At 41.7% G+C, this 23584-nt stretch overlaps 1 protein-coding gene across 1 annotated transcript in view; it reads right to left on the reverse strand.

The window, feature by feature from the left end:
• The window catches only part of LOC144800392 (vitamin D3 hydroxylase-associated protein-like), a 726480-nt gene that overhangs the window by 490638 nt on the left and 212258 nt on the right, over window positions 1–23584 (reverse strand). Inside the window, exons 4-6 of the mRNA XM_078671678.1 lie at window positions 8961–9094; window positions 1848–2054; window positions 37–77 (exon numbers count right to left, since the gene is read on the reverse strand). Of these exons, the coding sequence (XP_078527804.1) occupies window positions 37–77; window positions 1848–2054; window positions 8961–9094 (382 nt within the window). The remainder of the gene's footprint in view (window positions 1–36; window positions 78–1847; window positions 2055–8960; window positions 9095–23584) is intronic.

A 23584-nucleotide genomic window follows, 5' to 3' on the forward strand; every position in this document is an offset into this window, starting at 1 on the left:
CACATTAAAAGGTGTAGCAAATATTAAGCAATATACCTCCAGTTTGTCCATCTATAGGAACACTTGTCTTGCAAACACTAAAAGTAAAGAGAATAAAGTAAATGAGATAGATAAGAATTTGATCTTTTGCTAGATCATGTAAAATGTTTATCATTATTATCCTACATTGTGAAATATATGTGTAGCAAGGAAAGAAAATTCACTGTCATGTCATAGGAAGTACAATAGTAATAAGAGTGTGAGAGGAGCAAGAGATATGGAACGATAATAGTCTTGGATTTTTTTTTAATTAAGATACGATGTCTCAGACCTGGTGAGGCTTGCCACCCTTCTCCTGTTGATATCTATGTGGAGTAACCCAGAGGCCTACCTTAATTGTGAGATCATTAAGGACAACTTGTCCTGTAACTATGGCCTAATAACTCAATGTCTGCATTATTTACAAATACCTTAGGAAGCTATTAGAAGACCTGACCTGTACTCGAATCGGGATTCTATCTCAAAGGGGATCTATAAAAGTACAAGATCTGTTTTTAACAAAGTTAGACCCTAAGAGGGAAGAAAGGGAGAATATGAGGACCAATATGAGAGACATAATGGACTTATAATCAACAGCAGGTGTAGAGCCAAAATTTGAAATGTCAACAATATAAACTAGAGGGCTTTATTGATGAAATTTCATTTAGGCACCATGAGAAGACATTTGAGCTTTCTCCTTGGTCGATTTGACGGTAAAAAATCACCCCAAACTGTAGCCCATTTTATATTTTTTTTTTACATTTTATGAGCACAGAGGAAATCTTTTTTCTACCAATAGTTAAAAACTTGGGGCCTGATTCACAAAAGTAATCTGAGACAAAATCCTAACTTTACAACTTTCGGTATTCACAAAGGGCATTTAGGAGTTGGTAAAGATATACATTTTTCTCAGTTAAACTTAAGTTTTGGTCTTAAGTTAAGCTTAAGACCAAAACTTAAACTTAAGACCAAAACGTTGTCTCAGTTAAACCTAAGTTTGGGTCTTAAGTTAAGCTTAAGACCAAAACTTAAGTTTAACTGAGACAAAATCCTAACTTTACTACACCTAAATGTGCTTTGTGAATACCGAAAGTTGTAAAGTTAGGATTTTGTCTCAGATTACTTTTGTGAATCGGGCCCTTGGATTTTCAGCAGCATAGGCCAGCCCTATACTTTCTGTGGATGCTCCTGAATCTCTAGGGGGCATATTATCAAGAACGGCTTTAAAATTATCGCCGATTTAGGGGCATGAAACTGCCACTAAAGCGGCGATATTGGGCTTGATAATAGGCCCTTCATAAGGGCCTATAATTGAAATAAACTATCTTGGAATGCAACTATTTTAATCAATAAAATGTATTTCAACATTATCTCCAGTGTTTTGTTTTTTTCATTCCCTACCTAGTTTCTATGGGAGGATGTTGCAGTACCAGTGTTGGCCACGTGTGGTGCTAGATTTACTACGGTGGTTCTTCGTAGTATCTTACACTCGTATTCTATTGATAAGTAAAAAGTAGTAAACTCAAAAGTATAAGTTACTCAAAAGTGTTAGAAAGCCTTTTGAATTGGGGCCTTGGTGTTCTGATTCAAAAGTCAAGCAGTGATCTTGCGTTCTCTGTATCAAAACAGGCAAAGCCATTACAATGTTCAACAGGTGCATAGCTTTAGAATGAGATACTAAATATTTTCTTTCTGTCCTTACCTATATATGGATACATAATGAAACTATGAAAAAGTTCTGATCGAAATATTGTTGTTAAGCACTTCAAAATGTTTTAAATTAATATCTCGTGCAAAATGAGCCATCAACATATAGTTTTAGAACTCACCTTAGTCTGCATGCAGTTGGGTTCAGTGCACAGATACCACAAAAACTCGCTGGAAATCGGAGGCTTCCACCCATATCAGACCCTATTCCAACGATGGAGCCACCACCGGCGATGATAGCCCCTTCGCCTCCTGAGGACCCTCCAGGGGCCTTTTTGTGGTTCAGAGGATTGCGGGTCTGCCCATACACTGGGTTGCTGCAGTCATAACTGAAAGGGTCAAAACAAAATGAAATTACATTTATAAGAAGTTCACTATTTTTTGGACGTGTCTGAACACATTTCATCCAAAACGTTTCTTTCATATGGAGAACAATGCAATAAAACGTGGTGATAACAATACACTTTAATCCTTGCATTACTGATTAGCACATGTTTAAGTATTCCCGTCTTTCATGTGTACATGATTTTGTAAATCTGAGGCAGCGTCAAAATCCATGGGTGTTGCATGAGACAACTCACTGCCACACTCATGGAATGCCTTGCAGGCGCAGAGTAAGGTGCAACAGTGATTTGCGCCGCCTTACTCATGATTTATGACGCAAGTCAAAGCCATGCAGGGAGGATTTGCATGGCTTCATAAATTTGTATGAGAGTCCCACATCAAACATGTACCACATTACGTGTTGAACAGAGATCCTATAGATAAGCCGCCAAGTGTCTCCAAGACCTCTTATTATTGCATGTTATGTTAGGTTGATATGATATCTACATATATTGTGGAGCACAATATCACCTGGGAGGGTATCCTGGTAATAAACAGGTGTGAGTCTAGCCAGCCCGAGAGTCTACTGGGACTACTCAAAAAGCCCATCGTTCAGCTTCTTGCAGATTTAAAGAAGTGAGGAGGAGGCTCTTATGTGTATTTACAAGTTGTTCCATGCTTTAAGAGCGATGTAGACAAAGGCTCAAACACTTGATCTGATTTTCCTTATGTGTGGGATGTAAGCAGAGGTGTCTGGAAGCTTTGTGAAGAAGATGCTATATTTGAGGTATGCTGGGGCAGTGGAGCTCCTTCAGGTGTTGTGAGATGTGAGTGGGTAATGGGAGACTAGCTGTGATTCTGGCCGCCCAGATCTTAATGGACTGCAGCCTTCTGTTGGAGTTTTTTGTTGATCCTTGCTTGTGACAAAGGCCTGCATGATGGCTTGCCGGGTGCTGATTGGGAGCCAGTTGAAAATCTTCCGCAGCATCTGCAGGGTATGGAAGCATGAAGCAGTAATAGTGTTGGCTTGGACAGTTATGTTGAGTTTGCTGCTGATGACGATCCTAAGGTTCTTTGTGTTATCAGTCCTAAATCTGTTGCCCACTAGTTGGAGGCCCACAGTAAAGTTCTGTTCTTGAAGATCATGATTGTAGGCATTTCGTTGCTCAGCTTCAGATAGTTTGTGCAGTACTTGGCACTTTCTGCAGGGTCGTCCCCAAACTTTTTGCCTTCACCCTCCTGTTTTCTGAACCCAAGTTTGTTGTCTTTTAGGTCTCTGCACACTTTACTACACCTAACTGGTGCTAAACTGCTTGTGCGCTCTACTTAAAACTTGGTAAAACTGGCTTGTACCCAATTGGTGTATTTACTTTACCTGTAAATCCCCAGTAAAATGGTACTATGTTTACATGGCCTGTAATGTAAATGCAACTAGTGGGCCTGCAGCCCTGCTTGTGTCTGACGCTTCAGTAGCCTTGAAAACTTGTCTCGTGCCTGCCATTTCAGCCTGTGTGTGTGCGGTTCAAGGCTGGCTTTGTGATCTGGCAAAATAAACATTTTGCCAGGCCAAAACCTTCATTTTTAATACATATAAGTCACCCCTAGGGTAGGCTTTGAACAGCCTAGAGTGCAGGGTGCAGAGCACTTAAAACATTGGACAAGTACTTTTAAATGTTACGTGTCCTGGCAGTCAAAAACTCCTAAATTCGTTTTTCAGTACTGCAAGGCCTAACTTTTCTTACAGGAAAACAATGAAGATGCCTCATTACAATTACTAAGCTTCCTCAATTTCTTACAGTTGGTCCTCATCCAGTGGGTTTTTTCAGTCATGCAGGCACTTAATTTGATCCAGGTACTGGGTGTCTTGTCCGTGAGGGAGTGACTAAGTTGCATGTCATCAGCATAAGAGAAGATCTTGATATTATGAGAGCAGAGGAAGCTGGATAAAGGGATCAAAAAGTATTGAACAAAGTCAGGCTAAGGGAGGATCCTTGCAGAACTCCACCTATGAGGGTGGGGTGTCTGAGGTGTACGGTGCCAAGCTGACCGACTGTGTCCTATCAGTCCAGAAGGAGGACATCCATTGGAGTGAATGTCCTTGGATGACGATGATATGTGGGTGTGAGATAAGTATTTGATTAGAGATTGTGTCACATGCTTCAGAGAGGTTCAGGAGGATGAGGGCTGCTGTATTACTCCATCCAGAGCCACGCAGATGTCATTTATGGTGGTGACAAGGGGAGTTTCCATGCTGTGGCCATGTATGATGTGAATGTCCCATAATTGAGGCATTTGGATTATTCAGTAATTCTTCTGTTTGCTAGCTCAGAGGAAGACAGTGTTATTAACATAAGAAGCACGTAAAAAGCCGATAAGTCTCATGGGTGAATCCTATTGGCTTTTCAATGCTTGCTTTTTCCTACATTACCACACCAAATGGAAGCCTTTTGGTGTCTCTGGTATATGATGACAAATGTGTGGTAATTGGGTTATGGGTTTAAACAGATTGAGGTGACATTCTGGTGCAGCTATAAGGAACACTCTAAACGGTAGATTTTTCAGCATTTTGCGGTGGGTTAGTGTCACAAAAGTGATGCTAGCCAGCACAAAATTATTTTGGGGAATTTACTTTCCAATACAAAACTTGTTGTGCGCTGGAAAGTATCCTAAAAGTAGCGCAATGCATCGTAAAGCCCTGCTTTGCATTACTTAGCACCAAAGGGGCGTTCCATGGGTGGTACATGGGTTTTCCCATGGAATCACCTATGCCTTTTGATGCATAACCCTACCTACAAGGAATTGTAGACAGAGTTTACCTCCAAAAGTTAATGGCACTTTAAAGGAGGTAATAGCAGGAGAAATGTTTTTATTCATCCTTTCTTTTCCGACTTTGTATGCCGGCTGCACTGTGCAGCACACGTAAACAGTTAGGAAATCTTTTAACTTGTCTAGGAAGGCTACACTTCCTGTACAAAACCTATGCTGGACTTAGGCACACATTCTAGCACTATGGCACTATGGTGTGTGCCTGGTGCACAGCAACTAAACCATGCACTGGCACTAAGGAGAGGAGAGAGCCATATCGCTGCAGATATGGTTCTTTCCTGCTCCCTCTCTATCACACAACACAGCACAACCTCTGCGGGTGCTGCACTGCATTGCATGTATTTTTTATAAATCCGGCCCTAAATATCGAAATCTAAATAGCACAGTTTCCAGCGATCGCTGTGACATGGAGTTCTTACCAGGTTCAATGGCATGTCATAATCATGTTAAGTAAATTTAGATCTCTTCCTGGATCTCTTTTATGGCATGGAAAAGTAGAAACAGGAAGACACAAAGCAGATGAAGGCTGTGTATTTATGCAGCATGCAATGGTACCACACGCTGGACGTAAAGGCGGACAGATGCCTGCCTCCGATGCTGAAGAGGTTGCAGTGGATGAAATTTAACTGCAGTCACAGGGACACCTTGTCCTCTCTTTCACCCATAATTCTTCTTGGAAGTTTGGAGTTTTGTAATTTTTGTCACCACAGGCATGAGTACTGGATTTTTTTACAGTATTAAATGTATTTTGATAATACAATATGCAATAAATAAATCAATTGCAAAGTAGATCTACCTATATTGTATGTTTTGGTATTGAATAAAGTAGATATAGTCTTAGTCTTCTACTACGAGAAGTGACTATAGACCTATTTGGACTCCCAGCAGAATGAACACTAAATACAGCCCAATCAATGTAACCTTCTTAAATGGACGCCTGTCTGCGTCCCATCAGCTCATTGATTGGGCCGTATTCAGTGCCCTTTCCCTGCATTTTGCTGACCACGAGACGCGAATCGGCATCCGTGTCAGCACTTGGATTCTGATCTCTACTACTCTACTATCAGGAACGGAAGTACTTCCGGTACAGAGGTTCAGGACTTTTTGACATAGCAATACAGCCCTGAGGAAGTCATGGGTGATTGGCCCAGACAACGTAACACGTGTTGACTGGACAACTAAACAGAAGAAAATAAAGACGAAGAATATAAATGGATTTGGATTTGTGTGCCATGAAAAAATTGAAATAGGCTTTTTGGTCAAAGCTGGATTTTAAGTCACAATTCTGAAAATGCCCTTTTTAGAAAGTTGACCATTTGGTCCCTGTATCCTGTGTCACACGACTAGGTGTAACTGGCAGTTGGTCTTTGTATATTACTCTTAGGCATTGAGACAAAGGAGAAATAGGTGTGTAAGGCAGTACCATCACTGTCAGGATTAGGTTGAGGAGCTGGCACCTGCCACACTTGAACATCATAAAGACTTTGCCTCAACACACTCACAAAGGGTTATACACTAGTCTTTTGTGTCACAAGACACGCTGGGGCCAGTGCAGTGAGGAGGGAAAATCCAGAAACCTCTGTAGGGGGAGGTATCCAGAAGTATCCCCCACATCAAAGTAGGGCACCAAGTATAACCAGATCCAATGCTTGAAATCACTTCTGGACCTGTAGGCTTTGCCAGGAAGAAGGACTGCACAGCTTGGCAGTTTGCCCTGCTGGCCAAACTCTGCTTTGTTGACCAAGAAATGCTTTGCTGTCCAAGGTCTGCTGTTGCTGCACCAGGACTATAAGCTTCTGTGAGCTGTCCTTCTTAATCTAGCCTGCCTGTGTGGAACCAGGACTCCATGAAATCTCAAAGAGTCAATCGACTGGCCCCTTGTTCAAAGCCACAGAGACATAATAGACTTTCACCCATATCGACGCAACTCCTCACATCTCGACGCAGTGCAACCAAGCTCATGCCTGGCATTGGCCCAGCACAATGCATCTTGTCCTCAGAGACGAAGCAGTCTGGCAAAAGTCCTCTCAAGCTCCTGTTGATGGCATCCTTGATGATTACTCATGGTCTTGCATTGCAAGCTCCAGTCAATGACTTTACAGACTCTGCTGCCACACAATGCATCTCCATGTTGGACTTCGTATTGAATCTCCTTGTTGATGACGTCTTGATGCCAACTCGCACAGCTCAACGCAAGGACTCCACATCACTATGCCCGAGCCACAATGTAAGGGGACTGAACTCAATCCAGTGTCCTCCATCGTGGTCAGCCTGAACATGTGATTTGGACTATGCCTCATGCTACCAGCAAAGATCCTTGAGGTGTGGGGTGATGTCTGTGTGCCGAAGTAGGTTTAGGATAAGTCATACTGCAGCATTTTGGATGGTTTGGAACCTGTTCAGGAGCAGTTTGTTGACTCCTCTGTAGAGTGTTCCCATAATCAACTCAGCTGGTTATTAGGGCCTGTCTGAAGAATGTCTTGGTGTTCACTGGTATCCACTTGAAGATTATTTGCAGCATCCTCAGGATGTGGAAGCAGGTGAGGGTTACCATGTTTTCTTGGGCTGTCATGGCAAGCTTGATGTCTAGGACAATTTCTAAATTTATGGCATGGGTAGTGGTGTTAGGTGTGAATCCAAAATCTGCCAGCCACCAGATAGAATCCCAAGCAGAGGTTTTTCTTCCAAAGGCCACTTTGTTTGAAGCAGTTGGATCTCATTCAGGTGGCTACTGTGGTCATATAAGTGGCGATGTTGGGTTCTGTCGATGGGCACGCACTGTATTCCCTGAAAGCAGACCTATGGAGGGGAAAAAGGAGGTACCATGACCCCCAGACATTCCCCTGCAGGCAGAGTCAATTGCTGCATCCGACTGCAGGTGGATCTCCAACCCCTCCTTAAAGTGCAATCAGGCTGCCACCTGCACAGAGAAACACAGAGCAGCTTTGAAGCAACCGCACGGCATTTCACTGAATGCATTGTCCCCAGGCCAGTACACGTTTGTGGCTGCCATGGGGGCACTGTATTAATTCTAATAGGGTGTACTATCCCGGTTTGCATCTGGTGTGCCTACTTAAAGTGCACCAGTGAACAAACAAGGAGAGTGTGCCCTAAGGGCTGCCACTCAAAACATCTTGAGGTTGGCAGAAAAGAACAAAAATGTTGGTGGCTGATAATTTAATTCTCAAGGCACCTATCTTTGCAACTTGCTATCTTAATTATTCTGTTAATTCTTTCTCGCCATACCAAATTTTTTCTGGTTTAGGATTTTTGAGGAGACACACAGATCCCTATAAGTCTTTGGCCTGCCTTCTTTCTGATATACAGACTCCAACTTCCCTTGATGACTTTACACTGAAGCTCCTGTTTATACTTTAACTCACCTTCTGTAATAACACTGGGACATATTAGCAAGAACCTCGTTAAAGCTATCGCTGTTTTAGCGGCAGGAAACTGTCATTAAAATGACGATACGGGACTTGCTGATATGTGTTATAGAATTCCAATAGAAGCCCAGGTTAGTTGTGCAGGACATCTAACCTGGGCTTCTATTGGAATTCTATACGCATATTAGCAAGCCCATTATCGCCATTTTAACTGCAGTTTCCTGCTGCTAAAACAGCGATAATTTTAACAAGGTTCTTGCTAATATGCCCCACTGGTTATAAATTATTCAAAGTGGCTCCTAGTTTGCTCCAGAAGTTTATGGAAACAATGAGGAAAATATTTAAAGCAAAATAGCTACAAGCTCTATTTCTTGTACTGAATGACAACTTGAGATCTAGCAAGGCAGATTTGATGAGTCAATTCAGCTTGACAGTCAAGAAGAGTGGGGCGAGACTGATCTGGGCTCTTGGAGCACAACTATGGAACTCACTGTGACCAACCTAAGGGATCTTTCAAGCCTGGCATTGTTCAAGAACAGATGACAACCTGCAGGTTGAAGGAGTAATTCTCTTTCCCAGAGCTGTTCTTACTGCATCCAGGTTGAACAAAGGAGTGCAAACGCATTAACAGTTGGGCATGCACCACTTATTTCTTCATAATTATCAAAAAAAACATTGGATATACACGCAGATAATTACTTTAGCAACGCCTGTGGGATGTTAGTCTTCACAAAGGGAATGCCTCCCTGCTTCTTCAAAACCTGGATGAGGACACAGTCTTCTTGTTCCAGAACATCATGAAATTGTAAAAGGCCACAAGCACTGTCATAACCCTACAAGGACAAAAAGGAACAACATATAAACCAGAAGCTGCCCATAAACCATGATTTAATTTTTTTAATGAAATCAAATTTGAGAAACTGTATAAACAATTTTGAAAAGAGGTGGCCACTTATGTAGGGAAGACAAAGGGCGCAATTGGAGGCAATCTTGCTTCTTTACATCCCGCTGAAAAAAATAAGTACAAATGTGCATGATAGATAAGCATGTTAAATTTTATACAAGTTGAAAAAGAAAGGATTCTACAGTCCATATAAACTATAGACAATAGTCAGCACGGGAAAAAGCCACAAGTAATGAGTAGCCAGCCATAAGCCACACATGCCCCTTGCTGCTCTCTGCCACCCATGTCTACCAAATCTATGTCTGTTATTTGACATTACTGAGTAATGGCCATCGAGTCACTTGCATGTTGACTCTTTATAAGCTCTACTAATGGCAGTTGCTCTGTGAGACAACTCTGTCACCATCATGCCCCCTACAAACACCCTCTGCAACTGTAACCTGATCTAGACAGCCATGGTGCCCTTCAATGATAACACCTCAAATTTCTTATACATACTATTCACACCTGACAGACTCCTTCAATGGTTTAATGAGTGGAAAGTAGACCACGCTGTCCTCCCTCATCAATAAGACACAATCTCCAGAGTGCAGATTCACATTCACCAATGTCATCAAAATATATTTGTGGAAATGATTCCCCTTCCCACTTTTTAAGGATGAGACTAAATCAGTCTTTCAGTCTCCAGTGAGATCACGTTGGAAGAATGCCCCAGACCAAAACCATGTGGAGCAGTCGGTTAGAGGAAGCCTCTCACCAGTTCTTGTCTCTGTGTCCATTCACCACAGGCAGAGGACAATAGGGATTGGATTCCTGGCTACATGGTCCTCCCATGATTCCAAAGCTGAATGACCAAGGACAGGACCAGGCGCTGGAACAGTGCCAGGTCCGCCAGTTCGGCCAGTTACTGGTGCCTCTAGTCCCAGCAGCTGCACCGGCATCTGTGGGAATTTCACCAGAGATACTTGCAGTGGAACAACAACACGACGGAGTGCATTGAAGCCTCTGGATGGAAGCTGGAGGAGACTTTCTACCCTCTATTTTGCACTCAGGTTGCAAGAGGGTGTTTAAGTTGTGTGTCATGCTCGTGGATGCAAAAGTGCTGTTAGATCGAAGAAAATTCACTATTTTGAAGCTGCCCCAACTCAAAATTCTTTTTGTTAATATAAAGCCACACAAACGTTGATTGCTCTTTATTCACTACCTAACCTTACTAATCATATGATGAACGTGTTTCTTGTGAAAACAGCTGAGTAGGACTGAAGGAGAGAAGGGAGAAGGGTGGTTGAGAAAACATAAGACCCTCCTGTACTTAATCCCAGTTCAGTGGTGGACTTCAACCAATGTTAATATAAACCTCAATGCAAATTGGAATACTGAGATAAATTCTCAAGGTCTGTCGGCCTTGGGAAGTTTCCTGTGTAAAATGTATGCAATGTATTAAAAAATATGTAATATTATTAAAATTACCCACAGTTAGACAAGCTAAAAAAAATATCCAACAAAATACCCGCCTCTTCTGGCACTTGGAAAACTTTTCTTAAAAAGAAAAGTTTTGAAGGGTTGTTCATGCATTTTAAAAGATGGAGGGCCGTTCTCTAAATTGACATCATGAAATGAAAGTGACTCTATACCACTCCACGACACTCTACACAAATCTGACATTGTACTCCACTGAACTCTATGCCCTTTCACTCTATCACACTCTACTCCCTCCATGACACTCCACAGCACTTTACACTACTCTGACACTCAATTTACTCCTCACCATAACACTCAACTCTACTGTGCGCCACTCCACGCCACTCTAAACCACTCCAGTGTACTCCAATTTACAACATTCCACTCCATACTCCTTCCCCCCCCACTAACATTTAGCCAGGCTGAAAAGCAGGCACTCTGTTTTACAACATTGCAAACAAATATTTTCAAAGCCAATATTTCTTGCATAGATGAGACCTATTGGCTTTGCTAATGCTTGTTGGGTGTAGTAGCTTTAGAGGTGCAGTTTGTGGATATGAATGGGTTTACTATTTTGTAAGTGAGTGTATGTCACTCACTAAACTCCTCCCTACTCCTACCTTATCCCCTCATATTTAGTCGTAAGTATTCCCCATTTTTCAGCAATTCCCCCTGTCCTTCCAACATTTGCTACTAAAAGAGATACCAGCATCTGCTGAGGTCTCTGCACATGGAAATAGAAGCAACCGAGGCATAGATATTGTTAGAACTGGGATTTCTGGTAGGCTAAGGCTGACGCCAAAGCCAGGCAGAAACCACCATTCTAGTCAGGGCAAGGGAGTCACATGCCAAGATAACCCCTGCTCGCCCCCTTGGTAGCTTGGCACGAGCAGACAGGCTTATCCCGGAGGCAATGTGTAAAGCATTTGCACATGCACACAAGAGCAACAACATCCTAGGCACACCACAAAAGGAACTCCACACAAGGTTATATAAAAATAACTTCTGTATTGTCAAAACACATCAGATAGAAATCACACATGTACATTGTGCCAACTGGCACGGGCAATATTCACAAGGGAATATTTACAAGACAGGGCCACATGGTCCACTGTCAGAATCAACACTTTTAGAACTAGAAATACTGTTAGAAATAGCACTTTGTAGATCATAGAATAATAATCACTTTAGCACACCTGCACTAGAAAGAACAACCACCTAAGTATAAAATACATTTAGGGGTATAGGCAAGAACACATTACACATGATGCATCACAACATTCAGATGTGTAGGGAAGGAAAAACCATGATACATAAACATTCAGAGGTGCAAGAAAACACAATTGCGCAAAACATCACCTTAGGCAATTACTATCATAAACATAGCAACATCACATTGCGCCAACATCACATTAGGGCCTTGCGCCCTACCCACATACCAGCCCCCCTGGCCAACTGGCCATCCAACAAGGGGACTCAAAAAGCCCTGAGTCCAGAATGTCAGGGCACGCTGCCAAAGCAGCGTCAGTCAGGGGTGCGCCACCGGCGCAAAACCTAAACGTTGCAGCTGCCCACTACTTGCTGGGCAGCTGATGACAATCCCAAGAGCCTAAACGCTGCAGCTGGCACTAAGTGCTGCGCAGCTGTGGAAGGCCTGGCACCACTGTGCCATCTCTGTCCCCCCCAGCGAAACTCTCTCTCAAAATGCGCCTAAACGGTGCAGCTGCCCACTAATTGCTGGGCAGCTGAAAAACAGCAACTCTGCGACAGGGCTCTCACTAGCTCCTAGGACAAAACTGCGCCAACTGTTGGAGCCACACAGGCTCTGAAAATAAAGATGTCCCCTAGCACTGATGCATCCCACGGGGGGGGGGAGCACGAGCCTCTCTGGCTCTAAAAACACAAGGGGGGTAAATATGAGAGGTACCCCTTAACAAAAGTCAAGGGAAGTAGGGTTATTTAACCAATGAACTAGGAGTATTCCCTTGAGTGAGAATAATTGGGAGAAGCCAAAAAAAGGGGTCAGGGGGAAACAATACCACAAAACAAATATATATGAAGAACTCTTACAATTTATTGAAGTATACAAATGTTAAAAAGAGAGTGAACCCCAAATCGAACCCTCTCAGCGTAAATAAAACAATAAAAAAAATGTATAAAAAAAGTTTCCATTTTGGCCAGCAAGATTGAATCACAAAAGACAGAAAAACAGTAGGACATAAAATTTGTGCAATACTTGATGTATATTCGGACTCTATTGTGAACACCTAAGCTATATGTACTATAATACAATATTTCAACAAAGATGTCGAGATCCTGAATTATACTGGGTGAAGCGTCGACGCGTTTCGGTGGTTTTCCAAGTTATTGTCCACCTTTATCAAGACACCTTTTGGTTTCTGTCGTGGTGTTGGGGTCTATATAATTGCCCTAAAGGAGTGAACATACAATAAGGTTTGATGAGTGCATAATCTTTTACATTTATCATGCATGACTCAATCATATGCTAGGCCTTTAACAATTGGTGCATAGCTATACATATAAATAACAGACTTTTCCATTAGCTTCCATGTAAATAGGTTGGTTGTTTGAGGTGCGACATATTAGGCTAAAAGAACACAGATGCATACAGTGGATCATATCCTAACTGGTAGATCTGAACATTCTAGTAAATACATATGAGGAGATCAATTTGTTTCCTTACAGGATGGATAATATCACTCTTTGACATATATTTTGTTCTGGATCCCTCTATTTTCCCAAACCATATATAAGGGGGAAAAATTTATGTTCTATGGTCCTAGGGAAAGGATGGCCTGGTGTTGAATAGTTTGTAGATTCTTTAGTCGGCTGTCTATAGGGAGGAGCTGTTCTGCCCGACAACTGAACTGAATAGATCATTACCTCGATTTTGGTTATTAGGTTAATGCAAAGAGAGGATAGACATGATTTAAAGGTATATACCAGATTGACGAGTCATGAAAACTGGAAATTGTTATGTCACTTTTGTGTGACTAGAAAGGAGCAATTACCTTGGAGTCTGTATGTTTAGATTGAGTTTCTATGTTGTTCCATTTTTTAATGCCAAATGTGTAGGGCTGTATCTCTGGATTGTATATCCGGTATGGTATTCCTGTAAGTCACAAGTATGTGAAGAGCTTTACACTAATTTGAGTTGTCATTTTTTAATCTAGTTTTATATAAAAAAAAAAAATTATATATAGGTATTGTTGACAAGGGCTAGACATACCTGTAGATATAGGTACCTAGGCGTATAATCAATTCAGAGTTGTTGTGCCTAAGTTATATACTGCTGCTGGTCTTCTTTCTTAAGTTAAGATCCAGAGGCGCCTAAGTCTTGTCCTTGCAGGATTGAGTTTCGATTCTCTAAATGAAATGTATGGAGATCAAATGTGAGTCAATTCTGGGCAATATTATTGGGAAGTTACTCCTCTATGTATTCCTAAAATTGCATACGCTTACCTAATACACCGCAAAGGACTGCTCACTTCTCTGGTTATCATTAGTCTTTAAAGTGTAGAACCAAGGGCATTAACTTCATGTCCTCATGTTATGTAGTTCTAAAAATCTGAAAAGAAAGGCAAGAAAGGAGGGGTCTGTCGGTTAAAAAGCCCACTCTGTTTGGTTCAATCATCGTTCTAGCTTCTCAACCTAACCTAATGATAGCGCTTACCTGTGGTTTCACGACGGACTGCCTGCTTCTCTGGTTCTACGGGGAATGCCCGGTGATAGAGAGTGCCGTCTTTAAATACCTGAACTGGTGTCTGATTTGTCAGAAAACCATCCAATCAGGTTAATCCTAGACGTAGCCACGCGATTAGCATACTGTGGCTTGTAATGTTGTATCCCTATTGGTGGGTTTCTTTGAGGTGTATTCCAATTGGATTGGGGCAGTCTGTCAGAAAGATGGATCATCCGACAGAGGGGTGGGTCCTATCTCAGGATGGGGATGTGTCAGCGGAGGTCCTAAAGGCCACATGTTTCATACTCTGATTGTTTTATTTCGCGGACGATTCCGCATTCATCGTAGATGTATTGGCAGACTATTCTGGACTCTTTCAATGCTTACTTAAAAGTTGTGGCCATAAGGTTGAGTATGTATGATTGGGGGTCTATATTGGGGCGCTGGGGTCTAGAAATGATGTAGGCTCGTCCGTAATGCGGGGATTACAGTTTGGGGAATTCTACAAAGCGAGTATCATAGTCTCAGTGAAGTAACTTTCCAGAACTTCTAGATTGAGTAGGATAAGATAAGATATTAGTGATTTATAGGGAAAATATCTCAGGCGATTCCATGGCGGCTCTTATATGATTATAATATACTTAATGTTTACGTGAGGGTGGGCGTTGGTACGTGGCATATTAAACTTAATGTATAAAATGGTCAGGTGACTCAGAGTAAGATTCTTGTAGTTAATATTAAGTGCTATGCTAGAAAATGATACCCTCTAGAGATGTACTTGGGTGATTCACATGTAAAGTAAATAGGGGCAAAGTAGCAAACATGGACTATTTACTCGGGCGGTCTAGATACATATTAAGTGCTATTTTAGAGAATGAGACCCTCTTGAGATGTACTTGGGTGATTCACATATAAAGTAATTAGGGGCAAAATAGCATACATGGACTATTTACTCAGGCGGTCTAGATACATTTTGTCCAGTCCTCCCTGGTGTTTAAACCCTGGTGGATGGTATTCAGAAAACAGAAGTACCATTGTTCCCTGGTTTTCCTAAGTTTGTCAGTGTCTCCGCCTCGTCTGATGGTCCTAATCTTCTCTAGAATAAACCAGCGAAGGTCATCACAAGTGTGGTTCTCCTGTTTGAAATGTTCTGTTAAAGGCACATTGCATTTGTTTGTGCGAATGGCCGATTTATGTTCTACGACTCCGAGTCTAAGTTCTCTACTGGTCTCCCCCACGTAGCCAAGGTTGCAGGGGCAGATCAGAAGGTACACTAGATTTTGGCTCCTACAGTTGTTGAATGTTTTAGGGGTTAGAGTTTTGCCATTAAATTCCAGACTGGTGCCTGTAATGCAGTGCTGGCATACTGAGCAGGTCCCACATTTGTGGTTGCCTGAGGCTGTTAGCCCTGTTAGGGTTCGTTGTGTTTCCATAAGTGGTTTGTATGTGTGGACAAGGCTATTACGTAGAGTTTTATTTCTGCGAAAAGAGAAAAGCGGTTTATTAAGTTTGGTTTCTTGGTTGAAATTAAGAATACGCCAATTCCTGTTGACGATATTCTTAATTTGATTGCTCAAGTATGAGAACTGGGTTACAAAGACTATTTTGTCTAGGTCATTTTTCTTGTGTATTTTATTTTGATCGAGGAGGCTGTCTCGGTCATAAAATCTTGCCCGTTTGAGAGAATTTTTTATTAATTTACGGGGATAGCCCCTCTCCTTGAGTTTTTTTGTCGTATTATCGGCATGTCTGTAGAAATCCTCAAGATTCGAGCAGTTTCGTCTCAATCTGAGGAATTCTCCAAAGGGCACATTGTCCCTTTGTGCTTTAGGGTGATTGCTCGAGTAGTGGAGGAGTGAGTTCTTGTCCGTAGGTTTGGTAAAAAGTTCGACTTTCAAGGAGCCCTCCTCTTCTTTAATGGCTATATCAAGGAATTCTACCCTGGAGTTACTTTGATGGCCTGTGAATCTGAGGTTAGGGTCTCCCAGATTAAGCCATTCTAGAAAGCTGGCTAACTCCTCGATGGCACCGCTCCAGATGAAGATAATGTCATCTATATAGCGGTGCCAGCAGGAGATGTTCTCGAAAAAGGGGGCTTCTTCGTTGAATATGTGTTTGAGTTCGAACTCTCCCACATATAAGCAGGCCAGGCTGGGGGCACAGGTCGCCCCCATACTGGTCCCCTTGATCTGTAGGTATAGGTCATCCTTGAAAAGGAAAAATTTCTCTTTAGAATGAAATGGATACATGACATGATGAAAATGTCGTCACCTCCGTGAAGGTCCTCTGTTTCTAGTATAGACGCTATAACTTTTAGGGTGTTGTTTTGGGGGATGTTTGTATATAAGGCTTCTATATCCAGGGTGACCAAAAATTGGGTCACCCTGTTGAAGCTTTTACCCTCAAAAACTGAGATAGCGTGTGAAGTGTCTTTGAGGTAAGATTTTTGTTTCTTTACAATAGGTTGTAAGAAAAAATCTACATACCTACTTAATGGTTCCAAAATGGACCCGATGCCACTAATTATGGGTCTCATTGGTGGATCAGTAAAGTTCTTGTGGATCTTCGGAAGTCCGTACATTGCTGGGGTGACTGGGTGTTGGTTAAAGAGAAATTTGTATTCGTTTTCACTAATAGCACCACTATTCTTGCCCTCACTCAGGAGTTGGGCTACTTCGCTTTTTAATTTGCTCAGTTCTTGGAACCTAGATTTCTGGTAGTGTTCCCTGACACTGAGGAGTTCTCTCATTTTGATGTCATATTTGTTGGTGTCAAATACGACAATTCCCCCACCCTTATCGGCGGGTTTTATTGTCAATTCCTCACTTTTTTGTAGGTTGTTGAGAGCGTCTCTCTGTGCTTTGGAAAAATTGTTGTTCCCTTGTGTCTTTTTGGAGAAGAGGTTTTTGATTTCTACTTCTACAACCCTCTCAAACACCTCTACATTCTTGTCTACTTGGTTGATACTGGGAAAGAAAGTAGACTTGGGTTTGAATCCGGTGACGTTGGGAGGGGGGTTATAATGCCGGTTCTCGAAAAATTGATTAAGTCAAATTTTTCTAAAAAATGACTTCAGGTCACTTTCCAAGTGGAAGAGGGAGGGTGTATTGGTGGGTGCAAAGCTAAAACCCTTCTGTAGTACTGATTGTTCTACACTAGTAAGAGTCCTTTTGGAGAGATTTACTATAGGAAATTCTCCTATCTCCAATATTGTGTGCTCCTGGTGGCTATGTACTCTCTGGAATTGTTCTGAGGTTGTTGCTTCCTCGAATATTGTGGGCGATTGTATCCCCTTGGGTTCCTGTGTCCACGGAATGGGCGCCTGTCTAAAAAAGATTCGCGTTCGTAGTTTGGGCCAGCCCTGTGGTCATCTGGTCTATCTATTTCTTCTTCTCCACTGGAGCCTGAGGACTCTGAAAAAGTTAGTCTTTTGTTGTTATTTCTAGAGTAGGTAGTGTTTTGTGGGTTAGGTCTTTCCCACCGCGGTTCATTTTTGTTGGTGTAGTAATCCTTGTGTGTGTACGGGTAAACCACCTCAGTGGAGTATTTTTCTATATCCTTGTTAAGTTTCCTATGTTTTTTATTGGACAGATAGTCCCTATATCCATCTGCCTCGAAATTGATTTCATCTAGCTTCTTTTTTGCGTATTCTAGGGCTGGGGATTGTTTGAGTGTTGTTTCAAGTTTGTCTATCTCTAATTTCTCCAATTCTATTAATTCTTGGGCCGTTTCTATGATTAAGATGAACCAATCACGGCTACACCGTTTGGCGATCATCATCCAAGTCTCTATAAATTTGGGGTTTTCTACAAACAATCCAGGTTCATTACGAACCTGCAGCCCAATTGGGATGACACCCTCCTTAAGGTAATTGATCAGGAATTCAGCGTGTAACTCTGTCCTGATAAGTTTCTTTTTCAAGTTGAGGATTTTTTCCAAACCTACGGACAAGAACTCACTCCTCCACTACTCGAGCAATCACCCTAAAGCACAAAGGGACAATGTGCCCTTTGGAGAATTCCTCAGATTGAGACGAAACTGCTCGAATCTTGAGGATTTCTATAGACATGCCGAGAATACGACAAATAAACTCAAGGAGAGGGGCTATCCCCGTAAATTAATAAAAAATTCTCTCAAACGGGCAAGATTTTATGACCGAGACAGCCTCCTCGATCAAAATAAAACACACAAGAAAAATGACCTAGACAAAATAGTCTTTGTAACCCAGTTCTCATACTTGAGCAATCAAATTAAGAATATAGTCAACAGGAATTGGCGTATTCTTAATTTCAACCAAGAAACCAAACTTAATAAACCGCTTTTCTCTTTTCGCAGAAATAAAACTCTACGTAATAGCCTTGTCCACACATACAAACCACTTATGGAAACACAACGAACCCTAACAGGGCTAACAGCCTCAGGCAGATGGATATAGGGACTATCTGTCCAATAAAAAACTTAGGAAACTTAACAATGATATTGAAAAATACTCCACTGAGGTGGTTTACCCGTACACACACAAGGATTACTACACCAACAAAAATGAACCCCGGTTGGAAAGACCTAACCGACAAAACACTACCTACTCTAGAAATAACAACAACAGAATAACTTTTTCAGAGTCCTCAGGCTCCAGTGGAGAGATAGACCAGATGACCACAGGGCTGGCCCAAACTACGAACGCGAATCTTTTTTAGACAGGCGCCCATTCCGTGGACACAGGAACCCAAGGGGATACAATCGCCCACAATATTCGAGGAAGCAACAACCTCAGAACAATTCCAGGGAGTACATAGCCACCAGGAGCACACAATATTGGAGATAGGAGAATTTCCTATAGTAAATCTCTCCAAAAGGACTCTTACTAGTGTAGAACAATCAGTACTACAGAAGGGTTTTAGCTTTGCACCCACCAATACACCCTCCCTATTCCACTTGGAAAGTGACCTGAAGTCATTTTTTAGAAAAATTCGACTTAATCGATTTTTCGAGAACCGGCATTATAACCCCCCTCCCAGCGTCACCGGATTCAACCCCAAGTCTACTTTCTTTCCCAGTACCAACCAAGTAGACAAGAATGTAGAGGTGTTCGAGAGGGTTGTAGAAGTAGAAATCAAAAACCTCTTCTCCAAAAAGACACAAGGGAATAACAATTTTTCCAAAGCACAGAGAGACGCTCTCAACAACCTACAAAAAAGTGAGGAATTGACAATAAAACCCGCCGATATGGGTGGGGGAATTGTCGTATTTGACACCAACAAATATGACATAAAAATGAGAGAACTCCTCAGTGTCAGGGAACACTACCAGAAATCTAGGTTCCAAGAACTGAGCAAATTAAAAAGCGAAGTAGCCCAACTCCTGAGTGAGGGCAAGAATAGTGGTGCTATTAGTGAAAACGAATACAAATTTCTCTTTAACCAACACCCAGTCACCCCAGCAATGTACGGACTTCCGAAGATCCACAAGAACCTTACTGATCCACCAATGAGACCCATAATTAGTGGCATAGGGTCCATTTTGGAACCATTAAGTAGGTATCAAGATTTTTTCTTACAACCTATTGTAAAGAAACAAAAATCTTACCTCAAAGACACTTCACACGCTATCTCAGTTTTTGAGGGTAAAAGCTTCAACAGGGTGACCCAATTTTTGGTCACCCTGGATATAGAAGCCTTATATACAAACATCCCCCAAAACAACACCCTAAAAGTTATAGCGTCTATACTAGAAACAGAGGACCTTCACAGAGGTGACGACATTTTCATCATGTCATGTATCCATTTTATTCTAAAGAGAAACTTTTTCCTTTTCAAGGATGACCTATACCTACAGATCAAGGGGACCAGTATGGGGGCCACCAGTGCCCCCAGCCTGGCCTGCTTATATGTGGGAGAGTTCGAACTCAAACATATATTCAACGAAGCAGCCCCCTTTTTCGAGAACATCTCCTGCTGGCACTGCTATATAGATGACATCATCTTCATCTGGAGCGGTGCCAGCGAGGAGTTAGCCAGCTTTCTAGAATGGCTTAATCTGGGAGACCCTAACCTCAGATTCACAGGCCATCAAAGTAACTCCAGGGTAGAATTCCTTGATATAGCCATTAAAGAAGAGGAGGGCTCCTTGAAAGTCGAACTTTTTACCAAACCTACGGACAAGAACTCACTCCTCCACTACTCGAGCAATCACCCTAAAGCACAAAGGGACAATGTGCCCTTTGGAGAATTCCTCAGATTGAGACGAAACTGCTCGAACCTTGAGGATTTCTATAGACATGCCGAGAATACGACAAAACAACTCAAGGAGAGGGGCTATCCCTGTAAATTAATAAAAAATTCTCTCAAACGGGCAAGATTTTATGACCAAGACAGCCTCCTCGATCAAAATAAAACACACAAGAAAAATGACCTAGACAAAATAGTCTTTGTATCCCAGTTCTCATACTTGAGCAATCAAATTAAGAATATCGTCAACAGGAATTGGCGTATTCTTAATTTCAACCAAGAAACCAAACTTAATAAACCGCTTTTCTCTTTTCGCAGAAATAAAACTCTACGTTATAGCCTTGTCCACACATACAAACCACTTATGGAAACACAACGAACCCTAACAGGGCTAACAGCCTCAGGCAACCACAAATGTGGGACCTGCTCAGTATGCCAGCACTGCATTACAGGCACCAGTCTGGAATTTAATGGCAAAACTCTAACCCCTAAAACATTCAACAACTGTAGGAGCCAAAATCTAGTGTACCTACTGATCTGCCCCTGCAACCTTGGCTACGTGGGGGAGACCAGTAGAGAACTTAGACTCAGAGTCCTAGAACATAAATCGGCCATTCGCACAAACAAATGCAATGCGCCTTTAACAGAACATTTCAAACAGGAGAACCACACTTGTGATGACCTTCGCTGGTTTATTCTAGAGAAGATTAGGACCACCAGACGAGGCGGAGATACTGACAAACTTAGGAAAACCAGGGAACAATGGTACTTCTGTTTTCTGAATACCATCCACCAGGGTTTAAACACCAGGGAGGACTGGACAAAATGTATCTAGACCGCCCGAGTAAATAGTCCATGTATGCTATTTTGCCCCTAATTACTTTATATGTGAATCACCCAAGTACATCTCAAGAGGGTCTCATTCTCTAAAATAGCACTTAATATGTATCTAGACATCCCGAATAAATAGTCCATGTTTGCTACTTTGCCCCTATTTACTTTACTTGTGAATCACCCAAGTACATCTCTAGAGGGTATCATTTTCTAGCATAGCACTTAATATTAACTACAAGAATCTTACTCTGAGTCACCTGACCATTTTATACATTAAGTTTAATATGCCACGTACCAACGCCCACCCTCACGTAAACATTAAGTATATTATAATCATATAAGAGCCGCCATGGAATCGCCTGAGATATTTTCCCTATAAATCACCAATATCTTATCTTATCCTACTCAATCTAGAAGTTCTGGAAAGTTACTTCACTGAGACTATGATACTCGCTTTGTAGAATTCCCCAAACTGTAATCCCCGCATTACGGACGAGCCCACATCATCTCTAGACCCCAGCGCCCCAATATAGACCCCCAATCATACATACTCAACCTTATAGCCACAACTTTTAAGTAAGCATTCAAAGAGTCCAGAATAGTCTGCCAATACATCTACGATGAATGCGGAATCGTCCGCGAAATAAAACAATCAGAGTATGAAACATGTGGCCTGTAGGACCTCCGCTGACACATCCCCATCCTGAGATAGGACCCACCCCTCTGTCAGATGATCCATCTTTCTGACAGACTTCCCCAATCCAATCGGAATACACCTCAAAGAAACCCACCAATAGGGATACAACATTACAAGCCACAGTATGCTAATCGCGTGGCTACGTCTAGGATTAACCCGATTGGATGGTTTTCTGACAAATCAGACACCAGTTCAGGTATTTAAAGACGGCGCTCTCTATCACCGGGCATTCCCCGTAGAACCAGAGAAGCAGGCAGTCCGTCGTGAAACCACAGGTAAGCGCTATCATTAGGTTAGGTTGAGAAGCTAGAACGATGATTGAACCAGAGTGGGCTTTTTAACCGACAGACCCCTCCTTTCTTGCCTTTCTTTTCTGATTTTTAGAACTACATAACACGAGGACATGAGGTTAATGCCCCTGGTTCTACACTTTAAAGACTAATGATAACCAGAGAAGTGAGCAGTCCTTTGCGGTGTATTAGGTAAGCGTATGCAATTTTAGGAATACATAGACGAGTAACTCCCCAATAATACTGCCCAGAATTGACTCACATTTGATCTCCATACATTTCATTTAGAGAATCGAAACTCAATCGTGCAAGGACAAGACTTAGGCACCTCTGGATCTTAACTTAAGAAAGAAGACCAGCAGCAGTATATAACTTAGGCACAACAACTCTGAATTGATTATACGCCTAGGTACCTATATCTACAGGTATGTCTAGCCCTTGTCAACAATACCTATATATAAATATTTTTTTTTTTTATAAAACTAGATTAAAAAATTACAACTCAAATTAGTGTAAAGCTCTTCACATACTTGTGACTTACAGGAATACCATACCGGATATACAATCCAGAGATACAGCCCTACACATTTGGCATTAAAAAATGGAACAATATAGAAACTCAATCTAAACATACGGACTCCAAGGTAATTGCTCCTTTCTAGTCACACAAAAGTGACATAACAATTTCCAGTTTTCATGACTCGTCAATCTGGTATATACATTTAAATCATGTCAATCCTCTCTTTGCATTAACCTAATAACCAAAATCGAGGTAATGATCTATTCAGTTCAGTTGTCGGGCAGAACAGCTCCTCCCTATAGACAGCCGACTAAAGAATCTACAAACTATTCAACACCAGGCCAACCTTTCCCTAGGACCATAGAACATTAATTTTTTCCCCTTATATATGGTTTGGGAAAATAGAGGGATCCAGAACAAAATAAATGTCATAGAGTGATATTATCCATCCTGTAAGGAAACAAATTGATCTCCTCATATGTATGTACTAGAATGTTCAGATCTACCAGTTAGGATATGATCCACTGTATGCATCTGTGTTCTTTTAGCCTAATATGTCGCACCTCAAACAACCAACCTATTTACATGGAAGCTAATGGAAAAGTCTATTATTTATATGTATAGCTATGCACCAATTGTTAAAGGCCTAGCATATGATTGTGTCATGCATGATAAATGTAAAAGATT

Source organism: Lissotriton helveticus, chromosome 1_2 (assembly GCF_964261635.1).
Source record: "Lissotriton helveticus chromosome 1_2, aLisHel1.1, whole genome shotgun sequence".
NCBI lineage: Eukaryota > Metazoa > Chordata > Amphibia > Caudata > Salamandridae > Lissotriton > Lissotriton helveticus.